Source organism: Lissotriton helveticus, chromosome 11 (genome assembly GCF_964261635.1).
Source record: "Lissotriton helveticus chromosome 11, aLisHel1.1, whole genome shotgun sequence".
In the NCBI taxonomy this organism is placed as follows: domain Eukaryota; kingdom Metazoa; phylum Chordata; class Amphibia; order Caudata; family Salamandridae; genus Lissotriton; species Lissotriton helveticus.
The window spans coordinates 320,122,489-320,135,855 of NC_136072.1; the positions used below are offsets into that span (position 1 = coordinate 320,122,489).

At 44.1% G+C, this 13,367-nt stretch overlaps 1 protein-coding gene across 1 annotated transcript in view; it reads left to right on the forward strand.

The window, feature by feature from the left end:
- Nucleotides 1-13,367, forward strand: part of KIF1A (kinesin family member 1A) — a 2,072,061-nt gene that overhangs the window by 472,524 nt on the left and 1,586,170 nt on the right. Inside the window, exons 7-8 of the mRNA XM_078667093.1 lie at nucleotides 3,553-3,664; nucleotides 7,277-7,354. Coding sequence (XP_078523219.1) covers nucleotides 3,553-3,664; nucleotides 7,277-7,354 — 190 coding nt within the window. The remainder of the gene's footprint in view (nucleotides 1-3,552; nucleotides 3,665-7,276; nucleotides 7,355-13,367) is intronic.

Here is a 13,367-nt window from a genome sequence, read left to right on the forward strand (position 1 = left end):
CTGATCCCAAGCACCCCCACATGATATTTTGGCCTAGACATCAGCTAGCTCACAGTGCCATCCTAAGTCCTCCTAACCTTACCAGGGAGCAAATGGTTTCTGGCAATCATTGAACATGACAACCCTGACCCAGCAGGGATTGTGGAAACAGATCAGAACAGTTTGCTCAGTCTCTCATGCTTACTTGTGCCCAGGGAAATATACAGAGAATACACAGTGGGACGTTTTCCAATATGAATATTGAACTAATGTTATTCTTGTATAGAATGCATGTGCTGTCATAATCAGTAGACAGAAGCAGATGAAAGTGATTAAAAGTACTAAAAGAGTAAATAGTAGATACAGTTCCACCATGGTACTAAAAATAAGTGTTAGAAATTGGGGTCTTTAGTTGGCAGAGGTAGGTACCTTTGTCCAAGTAGGGACCCTCCTTCCTAGTCATTGTAAAGGGATAAACCCCTAAATAATCCCTGCTCCACCCTAGGTAACTTTGCACGAGCAGCCTGACTTATTTCAGAGGCAGTGTGTAAAACATTTACGCATAACCAACAGTAATACACTGAAAATACTACAAAAGGACAGCACACAAGTTTAGAAAAATAGGCAATATTTTTTAAAAACAAGACCAAAATGATTAAAGTCCACAATACACTATTAAAAGTATCAAATACTCAAAAATAGACTTGAAATACAGTTTCTAGAAGTCTATAGCTCCTCAGTGGCAATCATGGCGTCGTGAACAACAAATCCAAACAGTTCTGGCTGACAGCGGCTTTGCGGGCCAGCTACGGTGTCCAAAAGACCTGCAAAACAGTACCATTTAGAGATGTAGGGCATCGGCGACCTATTGTTGAGCTCCGATGAGCCCTCATCAGCTATCGTCAGGTCAAGAGGTTGGTGCAGGAGTCGTCAGGCCTTTGAAGTCACACGCATTGCAGATCAAACTCCTTGCAGTGGAATTGGAAGCCCTGGCATCGGCAGGTGTCGGGGCTTCAGTGTGAAGTGCAGCGACACGGCGTGTGGTCCCCTCAGGTCACGGTGCAGGCAGTGGCTCGGTGATGGTCATCCAGCGGCGTTGGTGAGACCAGGGCTGCGGTGCAAAGGGATGCGATGCGCAATGCTGGCAGGTCACGGTGCAAGCAGCGGCTTCGTAGTTGCTAAAGCGTTATCGTTGGCTGACAAACTGGATTGATGGCGCCGGTGGCAGTAGGCCAAGGCTGCGCTGCGGGAGGAGGATGGTGCATCGTGTAACTTACGAACAATGCCCTTGAACCACGTGCTATCAGCGGCATCGATGTCGGTGTGGAGCGTCGTCGTCGTGGATACAAGGGTGACAGCGTAAAGCAAGGCAATGCGGAGTGCGGTGTCCACAGGTCACGGTGCAAGCAGTGGCTCAGTAGCAGCATTCAGTGCCGTCGGCGGTGAGACCAGGGTTGCTGTGCAAAGTGCAGCAGTACCCTATGCGGTGCCTTCAGGACATGGAGTCGGCAGCAACATCGTTTGACGGTGTTGGGTTGCTTTTTCTTCTGTTGTAGCACAAAACACACAGTCTCCATTGCTTTTAATAGATGAACTTGAAGTCTTTGCTGTTCCTGAGACTTCTTGAACATGGGGCAAGATTTACAGCAAACCCTTGGAGAAACTCCCAAATAGCAAGTTGCAGAAAGTTCAGTCCAGTCCTTTCACTGCCCAAGACAGAAGCAGCCACTGCACGACAACACAGCAAAGCACACTGCAAAGTTGCAGTGTCTCCTCACAGCTTCTCCAAAACTTATTCTTGGCAGTCTTCTTTGTTCCAAAAGAGTTCTAGTGTTTAGGGGTCTGGGCGCCACTTTTTATACCCCTAAAATTATTTGTTCTCTGGAGTCATCCAGACTTTCTGCAACCACTGCACCTCCCCAACCCCTGTCACCTTGAAGCCAGACAGTCAATATACATCCAAGCAGAGGCACACTGGATGGCTAAGCAAGAAAATACCTACTTTCTCCAAGTGGTATTTTCAAACACAGAATTTAAAAATCACCCTCACTAAAAGATGCATTCTAGCATTCTGAGTTGAGGCACACTAAACTTTACTTTCCTAACTTGTTCCCAGGGGTAGCAATAGTGGAAAACGAAATTGGCAGTATTTCACTATCAGGATATGCTACACACACTAGGGCATATCCTACCTTTCACATACACTCCACCCTACCCACAGGGGTAAATTGGGTCTACCTTAGGGTTGGCTGACATGTAAGAAGAGGGAAGGGTAGGGCCTGGCAAGTGGTTGCACTTGCCAAGTCGACATGGCAATACTAGTCTGCACACAGACACTGCTGTGGCAGATCTGAGTTATATTTACAGGATGCTTATGTCGGTGGCACAATCAGTGCTGCAGGCCCACTAGCAGAATTTGATTTACAGGCCCTGGGCACACAAAGTGCACGGTACTAGGGACTGACTAGTAAATCAAATATGCCAATCATGGAAACACCAATCCATAACAACAATTTACAATAGGAGCACTAGCACTTTAACTCTTAACAGCAGTGAGCAAGTGCCCAGAGACACTAAGCCAGCAAAACTAGGTGGTCAGAAAACAAAAAGACTGGGGAAATACGCCAAAAGATATAACAGTGTATTTATGTAGGCATGGAAACAAGGCAGTAATCAGGCGTACTCCTACTATGCAAACCCTACTCTGAGTGTACCTAGAGTGTGTGCAGGTGTGAAGCCAAGAATCCCCCAAGTGACTATCCAACCCCCTTACCTGGTTAGAGAGAGTGTAGGATTCCATCTTGCTCACAAACTGAACACCCCCTGCTGGAGATGTAAGACTGTTGCATGGTGAATTCTCAGCATGCAGGGACCCTCGGTTTCAGCTGAAGTGCATCCAGTGCTAATCTTTCAGGATGCTCTTTATTTATAATAGAAAGCATCCTTGTGATATACTTATAGATTAGCAAAGTTTTGAATATGTAAATAGCACTGTCGCACCGTGGATGAAGATAGAACGACATTTGTACATAGTTAGTTAAGAGGCCTTGTACATGGTGTTTGAGGCATCATGATAATGTTATGCGAAGCCAGATGTGTAGACAAAGTAGTTTCAGAGAAACTAACCCAACAGTGTCTCACACACAAATATGTGCAAAAGGTCACAGCAGAAATGTTATTGTGCAGAATTAGGAAAATGTTAGAAAATGTGCAGCTTCGTTACTTGGGCCTAACCCGGGCACATAACACCACTTCGAGAAACATACTCACACCTGGTAGAAGTTGCAAAAGGAGAGAAGTGGTAGACAGCACCTAGATAGGCAAACTGCTGCAAGTGGAGCTGGTTGAAGTACTAATAGTAATGTATGAGACTTAAGCACTGGTAAATGTTCAGAATGGTGCCTGTCAATGCCATCTGCTATAGCACTGTAATAGGTTTGTTTCTGTTGAAACAGGGATCATAACTCCCTTCTTGCATCATCAACTGTTAAATACCTAATATTCTTCAAAGTGCTCTCCTGTTGCTTGATACGAGAGAGTTCAGTGATTTCTATTTTGCTAATCCATTAATAGGACGGTAGCTGCCACCAACATGAACGAAACCAGCAGTCGGTCACATGCTGTGTTCAACATCATCTTCACGCAGAAACGACATGATGCAGATACAGATGTGACAACGGAGAAGGTGAGTCTATCAAAGTACAAATAAAAAGAACAAAGCTAAGGTTGGTTATCTTTTACGTCTACCTGTCTGCCTACTTATGTTTCACATCTTGCCTGCCCTGAAGGTTTTGTGTAAATCTGACCACACGTATGACCAGTGCCAGCTGGCGTGGTTCACGGGAGGTGGGGTGGGCACTTGTGTCTCGCGGGAGGTGTGGGGTGGCAAAAAAACCATTAAAAATACGGCGCTCAGCCAGGGGCTGGAGCGGTGGGCATGTTCCCCATGCAGGCTGTAATGCAGCCTGCGCGGAGAATGGGGAAAGGGCGTATTACTAGTTTGGGTGGCCTGAGAGGGCGGACCAACCAGTTATTGCGTCAGTCCGAGAGCAGAGCAGCCCCGTCCACCTGCCCGCTGCAAAGCAGCACGACACGAAGCATAAAATGATCACACTAATGTATTATCATTTTATGTTTCTCACTGCTTAAAAGCAGTGGGTGACGCTCCTCTGCCATAGCGGAGGAGCCGCCCCTGCTTATGACAGTCGACATGCAATGTCTTCAAATGTGCTTGCCCACATTGCTTTGCACCGTTATAGAAACCCTTTGGATGGAAATGACCTATGTCTTTTCTGATGTGTTGTGTTGTGTTGTGTTTGTGTCTGTTGCTTCAGTGCTGTAACACTTCTCTGGTCGGGCATTTAAAATGTGCCCTGTTTTTGTAAAGCAGTTCTGTTTTAACTACCAATTCGGGTTTTTAAGAGAAATACTTGAGCTAGGCCTATGCCTTGCAGGAGTGCCCATGTGAAAAGGTGAACTGCAAGCACATTGAAGGGAGAACTATCAGTTTTTTAACAAATACATTTCCATGTCAGACAACTTGCAGAGTTCTTTCTTTTCAGCTGCTGAATGATGTATTCAGGTATTTCAAGCAGTGGTCCTTTTGCACAGATTCACCATGTGGTTGAATGAGAAAAGGGTTTTTGACTGTAGGTGTTAAAGAAAAACCTTATTTACTTCAAAGCAATTAAAGCACGTTTCATTTTTGTCATGAAAATGTTTTGTGACACTTTTCATGTTTTTATAACATGTCCATTTCTGAAAACAGCATTTATGTCAAGAGAACGCTTTGTCTCCGAGAAACCTAACCATGTTAAATCTATTTTTAATGTCCGGTGTTCGGGAATGTAAAGTTTCTCATAGTGAGACATACGCCTCTAGGGCCATATTCATGACCCGCTTTGCAACGCTTTTGCTCCAACTAGCGCAGCCGCGGCCGGTAGTGGGAGTACCGGCCGGGCGGTGACATGGGGAGGGGGAGGGGCAGGGTGGGGGTTAGTAATGTATGGATTACGGACTTTAAAAGGTAAGTAAACATAAAAATAAATAAAACGAATTTCGTTACACACACTGCGTCGCATTTGGTGATGCAGTGTGTGTAACAAAATTTGTTTTATTTATTTTTATGTTTACTTACCTTTTAAAGTCCGTAATCCATACATTACTACCCCCCCCATCCTGCCCCTCCCCCTCCCCACGTCACCGCCCGGCCGGTACTCCCACTATCAGCCACGGCTGAACTAGCGTGGTGCAAGAGCAACGCAAAACTTACATTTTATTTTTGAAGACACTTAAGGCTACTTTTCGGGGCTTTGAGTGTCTCCAAAAACATGAAGTAACGCAATGCATGGTAAATCGCTGCGTTAAGCATTCCTTGGGCGTTGGTGGGTGTTTCCACACAACTCCCACCATAGTTTTTTATGCATTCCCAGATTTACAAGACCTTGTAAACCTGGGAATGTGCCAAAAAGATAGGCATCCCCAGGAGAGGCGTATAAAAGGAAAAATATCTTTTTTTCTCCTCTTTTTTTCTTCATTCTGCAGCACACATGGGAAGAGAAAAAAGCCTCTAAGGATTTTTTTTGTGCACGAAGATGCCCCTTCTAGCACAAAAACAATCCTGCCTACAACACTGAGTTGGCGCTAGGCTGTCAAAACGGTGCCAGCACAAGTGAAAAGAACCGGAATGCGCCGTATTGGATAAATACGGCACATTCCTGCCCTTTCGCTGTGAAGCAGGGCAGGGCAGCAAAGCGAGGTGACTTGTTGCACTGCCCTACACCACTTGTAATGAATATGACCCCTAGTACATATGCTATGCACTATAATATTCTATGCTGCTGTTCTTAAAGCAAATAGTTGCTTTCAAATGCCTATATTGTTCGTGAATACATGGCACAGATGAATGTGGAAAACAGTTTAAAATCCTAACTGGGAAATGAAATTTAGAGGCACACCTTTATTACAATAAGTGTGCTTTGTGGGCTTTTTTTGTCTTATTTCAAAGTTGTGTCTTTAAGCAAATCATTTTACTTTGGGTGATAAACTGCATCAATAAGAAGGTCTTCTTATTTTCATACACAAAGCAAACGCAGTAATTGTTTATAGATATAATTTTGAATAGGATCCGTCGTGTACTTTTATTGTCCAATTGAAAATGTAAGACTTATGACACATATTTTCTGTAGAAACGCTATCCATTTTATGTCACTATGCGTTAAAATGTCATAGTAGTCTGATAATGTCACATAAAAGGCCATATAATTTACAGAAATCCGTTACATATTTTTCCCTCCATTGCCACATGACTTCGGTGGCTCTGACTTCTTCAATGAGAATGGTTGAAAGTTTGTTATGGCTTTTGGTCTGCCTTTTGCCCCATTATTTCCAATTCTTACGGGGATCTCGTCGGCCTCAGTGCACTAAGCAGATCACTTCACTACTTGTCCGCACATTAATTGCTATACAATGACTGAAACTTAATAGTGTGTGTTTGAGTAGAGAGATGATGTAACTTGATAAGTTTAAGCACCTCACTCTTTGTAGAAGAGTGGCTTGTCGAAGTAAAAAACAAGGTGGCGCAAAGCTAGCCATGGATTTTTCCAATTTTGAGTGGACGGAATGTGGTTGCTTTAAATTCAGCTAATAAATACATTTCAAACAGCCTCGTACAATCCCCCACTCATCACCTCCAGGACTTTTTCTCCTTGATTTGATATTCTAAGGGTTGGTAATGTCTCTGTGTCTGGAAATGAAAAATCAGGGCAGATATGTTTTATTAAATGTACGTACACATTGATTCACCAAAATGTGAGCGGTAGCGAAAGTGACCACACCAGTCTTTTTCCCATTGATGACATTACAGAGTTGATCTCATGCCCTATTCGTCAACTTTAATAGCCTCAAAAGTTGCTTCTTTGAGGTTAGGGGAAGGACATGGAATGGAAACTGTACAATATAAACAGGGTCCTTTAAACCCTGTTTACTTGTTTTTTCTGGCACAGTCTTCATGACACCTGAAACCATGTCAGGGGTATCAAACTAAAAACCTGCGATAGCATTTGCTACCTCTAGTAACTCATATTGGTGTCAATGAAGACATATGAGGCACAGAACTAGGCTGTTTTCACAGAGGTGTTGCACAAATAGTGTTTGATTACGTTTGCACATTAAAACTACCTATTGGTTTTGCCAGTGCTTGTGACGTGCAATTGGCGGCACTGTATACCGCAGAGGCTTGCCATGCAGACTTTTTTCCTAATTTCCAATGTCCTTTTCCTCATTTGCGGTCTTCTAGGTGAGCAAGATCAGCCTAGTGGACCTAGCGGGGAGTGAACGGGCAGACTCCACTGGGGCAAAAGGCACCAGGCTAAAGGTAAGAAGATACTAGGTTGATTTCACTATGCTTTTTGTTCCTATTTGTCCTGACAGTACTCTGCTTATGTTCTGGGAAGCTCTTTCTTTCTCGCTCTGTTCTTCACTTATACTTCTGTTCCTTACATTTATCTCCTTATTTTTTTTTTTTAGAGGCACACTTTTTATTAATATTAGTTCTTGACTATATTTTTTTAAACATGTTAAGTCAAACAATAGTAGCAATATCACATCTCCAAATATGACAGTGAAAGGGGGGGGGAGAACAACAAAGGGGATATACAAAGAAAGGATGGGGATCTAAGCAGGTAGATCCAGTACAGTGAGTCATTACCACTTATACATGATTCAATATCAACCACATGCATTGGCGAAAGCATATATACATTTAGGTGTAACCTACCCAGTATTTAGAAATGTCAATAGCGAGGTTTTAGGATATAGTGTAAGGCTCCATAGCAACAGGATATATACACTTTACAAATAATCTAATTCGCAATCTGTGATCTTTTAGGACAGTGTTTAGGGTACATTAGGTGTAGCAGCTATGGTGATGACATTGATGTAGATGAGTCAGAGTCCTGCTGGCGAAGTCAGGTGGTGAATGGTTCCTAAATGTTTTTGTGTCAGGATCTGAGTGGCATGAGTTCCCAAAAAATTGGATAGTTGCTTTTGGCAGTAGGTGGCATCACGCAGCCATGCCTTTATCATGGGAGCGGAGTATTTGCCCTAGTGCATGGCCACTCTGCATTTAGCCAGTAGGAGCAACTTGGCGGCGAGGCAACAGTTTGTATGTGCGGTGTCCTTATCATAGCCCAGGAGATGCACTAGATGAGAGCATGGTATCCCCTGTCCTATGATCATTCCTATATGCTCCCAAAAAGACGCAACCTCTGGGCACTGCCAGGCTTGATGAATAAAGGTAGCTTGTGTGACCCTGCAGCGGAAGCAGCATGAGTCAAGGACTAACCCCATATGGAACAGTTGCAAAGGGATACGCTAAATCAGATGTAAAATCTTTAAATTAATCAGTCATAGGCGATAGTTAGAAGACAGGAGTTCTAGCTGACCACAGCAAAAGAGCCACTGTGCACCTGTGATGGTAGGGACTGTATCTGCCTTCAATTGCTCTAGAGCTTTTGGGACAATTACCAGAAAGGTGGACTGCATAGTGTTATACAGGGATGTTTGACATCATTAAGCATGCTTTCACAACGCATGCCTTTACAACGCGGTTTTCACAACGCATACCATTACAACGCATAGTGCTTTGGGGCGCTGGATAGTGAATTGTTTAATTTACTATTCCAACTCCAGTCCCCGTGGATAGTAGAGAAGGTGTTGGATAGTAAATTAAACCTATTCCCTTTCCTAGAGCGCCCCCCAGCGCAATGCGTTGTAATGGTTTGCGTTGTAAAAGTTGCGTCATAATGGCACTGCGTAGTAAAAGTTGCGTTGTAAAGGTTGTCTCCCGTTATACAGGTGTGTTATTAATTTACGTGGAGAAGTATCTGTGAAAATATGCTCCTGTGCCGGAAGGACTGGAGGTGGAGCAGGGAACGTATTGTGTAATGAATGGCATATTGCCCGCAGCTGATTGTATATTAAAGAATCAAGAAATGTGATGGGTGGGGCCTCTGCAACCTGTAGTGATGAAACGACGTGTCTATCTGGAAATAGATCTGAGAAAAGTTTTATCTTGTGTTTGTGTGCACTCACAATGGCTCACTAATCTAAGAGTGGAGGTACCTGAGGTTTGTTGGCCAATGGGTTAGAAGGGGCATATTGAATCATGAGTTTGCCTCTTTTTATCAAACCTTTGCATGTCCATGTAAGACCTTCTACAGTGTTAATCTCCCTCTGGGGATTATTATAGATTTGATAGAGTGCCGTGGGCAGCATGGTCCCCCTCAACTGCGACGTGTGGCTGATACGGTGTCGGGTATGGCCAAAGATGCACATATTGGGTTTGGGAACAGTAGGCATATAGTGTGAGATCTGGAGCACCAATACCGTCTTGAGTCAGAAGGAAAGTGAGGAGTTCCCATGATATTTTTGGTTGTTTACCTGCCTATATTAAGCTAACCATACAGGATTTTAGGGGTTTAAAGAGTTGAGAGGTGAACGGAAGTGGGACATTGGCAAATAAATGAAGGAGTTTAGGGAGGACGATCATTTTCGTTATCACAATTTGGCCAGCTAGTGATACGGATAATGTGGACCAAATAGCTATCCTCTCCTCTAAACATGTCACTGCCCCTCCATAATTTGCACTCCACAGTTCCTCCGTATCACAGCTGAGCCATATTTCTAAATATTTAACTGGACTATCCACCCACTTCAATGGGTATTCAGTTGAGAATTGTCATGTGTGTTCAGTGAGTGGGAATACGATGGATTTGGACCAAATATGTATGACTGAGAAACCACCAAAGCGGATCACCTCACATATCAATGAAGAAAGATTCTCTTCTGGATCGCAGGCGTAAAGTGTAATGTTGTCTGAATACATGGGTATTACCTGCCCTCAAGTAGCAAAGCCAAAGCCCCTGTTTGCGTGATGTTACTGTAATCTCACCGCTAGCTGGTCTGTCGCTATGGCAAACAGGAGCGGCAACAGTGGCCATCCTTGGCACATGCCCTAGAAGATTGGAGGAGGTCAGACATCTTGCTACTCCTGCACTGGCCCCGGATGGTAACCCCCTGACTGGCTGACTAAGTTGTTGTACAATATATGGATGTGTGACATGCGCGGGTAGGCATGCCAGAGACTGAGTAGACTGTGGGATAGGCCATGACCTGAAGTGTGAACCTCGGGGATGGACGTGGGTTGGTTCCCTACACATCCCTAACTGTTATTGCAGAATAGTTGAATTGTGCACTTATCTCAGCAGATTGAGCTGCTCTTGATTGGTACCCCAGGCATGCAATCCACTAACCCCTGTTCAGATGAGATGGTGTAATGCCCTTAGTATACTGAGGTGTTTCACATATGTACATAATTGTTCCCAGGCGTCTGCCCAAAGGTTTTTTTGGGAATACCACCTGACTGCCTGTCACTGCCAAGTTAATATAATGGTTTTTATTTGTTACTTTTGTTTTTGTGCCTTTAACTCATTACTATGGGAGTTGTCCTTTGTGTCATACATGAAGATGTATGCACAGAAATGACGCTTGAAGGCGAGCACATAGGCAAACATTGAGGCCTCTGTGATATCCTGTACTACCTACCTGATATGTAAGGTAACATGTGATTCTTTTTTCATTGCTTTGTGACCCGGTGGAACAACATTTAATGTGATGCTTGTGCAATATTGAATAAAAGACAAGTAAAAAAAAAAGTTAAACTAATCTGTTTCATTCCTGGGCTAATCTCCCACCTTAGGTCCATGCAGAGTGACCTTCTTCAAAATGATTATCCTGCAGAAGTTTTTGTATGCCTTGCAAAGTTTTGTACTGCACATGCCTGCAATGTGGTTCCGAGACCACGCAGCCATTGTCAGGCTCCATGGCATGCATCGCCTTCAACTGTACCGCGCTTGCGCATGGAGCAGAGAGCCCCGCCCGCCATTCCCTGTCAACAGCTGGGGGCGGCACTTGAGGGATACTTTGGATGGGATCCACACTGGTAACGTGATTTGTGTTCTCGTTTGGATCCCGCCTGGCCTCCCACCGCTCTCAACCTTTTCCCTGCTCACCTGTCTCGGTAGTTGATCTCCGGCTCTCGTTGTTGGTTGCTCGTGTTCATGTTGGCTTACTGAGTGCTCTTCCGCTTCCTGGGTCTTCGGGTGTTCTTCTGGGACAGGTTGCTTTGCTGCTCTTCTCCGGTCCGGTTACTTTGTTGCAAGGGAGCTCCTGCCAGAGTTAACCCTTGGGATCCTGGTTCTACAAGAAAAGAGTTAGGCAAAGGTTTTTAAAGCATCACATTATCTTTGTTTCTTTTTGGATTATACCAGCTTTATTTTAGGATAGAGGAACTGTACTTATCTGATGGTCCTGTGTTCCTTTGATCATTTCTGGTGATTCTTTTGTTCTCCAGCCACTATAAAGAAAGAAGACATATTGGCATTATAAAAGAGTCCATTTCTTCCTCTGTACTAGTTGCATAAATTTAGACCCCTGCTTTTCTTTTACTTTTTTTTTGCCCGGTACCTCCTTCTGCTTAGGGAAATTAGTTTTTTGTTTTTTCCCTGCTTATAGGAGTACTGGTATATTCTTTGTTTTACTTAAGGGGTCCTCCATACCTACGGTGATTCTAACCTAGGTCAGTACCCTATCTTTCTCTACTGTTTCACATGCTAACCCCTGCAGTCCTATTACTTATTGACCCATGTCCATTCTTCTAGATAGTGGGGGTGTTCTTTTCTTCCTGGGTGCTGTTTCTTCGTATATATCAGCTTCTTCCATCTAAGGTATCCCTTAGGAATATGGTGGGGTATACAGCTAGCTTGCTTGTGTTTATATTTAGTACTCACCTTGTGCAATCTCTTTAGGGTTCTAGAAGACTCTCTCTGAAGATCCAGCGGACGTCTACCCCTTATTCCTTCTCTTGTTTTGTTTCACGTCTTCCCCACCTTCCCTCTTTTGCTTTGACCAAGTTTGGTGAAGGAGGTGGGTGAGAGAAATTAGGGGTCTAGCCTTGTGTTCATCCTTGCCGTCCCTGCAGTAAACCTAGGTCAGCTCTTACATCCATAATCAGATCTTGTCTCTAGACTGGGTGCCACCCCCTGCATTCCCTGGGACAAATGTTGCTAGTCGACACATGACAAAACATGGGCATGGCGTATATTCATCTTTATATCTGGACCTCCTAACTGCTAGTTATTAATGAGTGGATAATCGGGGGATGGAGAGACCCAGCCTATAAGCTGGAGTTTCCCTGCTAGGCCTTGCCTTGATAATATACTCCACATGTTATACAGGGGCCTTCTCCCCCCTGCTTCACAAGCCTACCAGGGTGGAGATTTCTATGAGGTGCACTGCACCAAAACCACTTGGTGTGAGTAGGTAATAATATAAACTAGCCCATTGTGGCGGGAAGGATGGCTCGACCATGTATTATGCCTGGAGAATTTCCATAAATGTGATACAAATGGTATTACCTACTTGGACGATGTGTGGCGAGGACGATTCATAAAAACCTTCCAAGAATTGCAAACGCAGTTCTCACTTACCACCATGTAGCTTCACAAATACTTATAATTGAAGCATGCACTTCTTTCCCATCGGGAGGAATTTACTAATCCACCAGACTACACCCCACTCGAGGGCAAATTGCTCCAGAGCGCCCTGGGCAAAGGAGGGATTTCACAGATATCTGAATCATTAGTCATTAATGCCCACAATAATTTTGCCCTCCTCAAAAAATGGGATGCCTGGGTAGGCCCCTTGGACTAGGCCAACTGGAGAGATGCACAAAATGCCCCTTGGGTTGTGGTAAATAAATAAATAATACCCTATTTTTGACTGGATTTCACGATAACAGATAGCTCAATAAATAAGAGTCAAGATTCGAGGTAGTAGGAGTTTGCAGGTTTAATACAGCATAAAGGACAGGAACAGGGCAACCTGCACGGACAAGATCTGGGATGGCTAGCCAACAGGGGGCCCCGACAGCTGTCGGGCAGGATCTGGAATGAGCGCGCTGACTTTTAATAACAGTACACAAGTATATATACTAAAACAATTGCATTACAGTACATACAATAGGCGGAACAGTGGGTGGGGCCTGTAACAGTCGCGAAAGATAAGGGTGAAAGTAGGTGTAACAGGAGGCGTGAACATAGACATGTGATGTAAATGTAACAGAATATGTCATAAATGGGGCGGAAACATGGAGGGGGCTACCTAAGGAGCCGGGACCTCTAACCTAGTGGTACGCGCAAACTGACAATGACGTGTTACTAGGAGAAGCTGGGGGCTATGACTTCTGCGCTAGAAACAGAGACTGAAGTCTGGAGAGTCAGAGCGACATGTACCTAAACACTATCTAGTATCTGATGTTTAGAGAACAT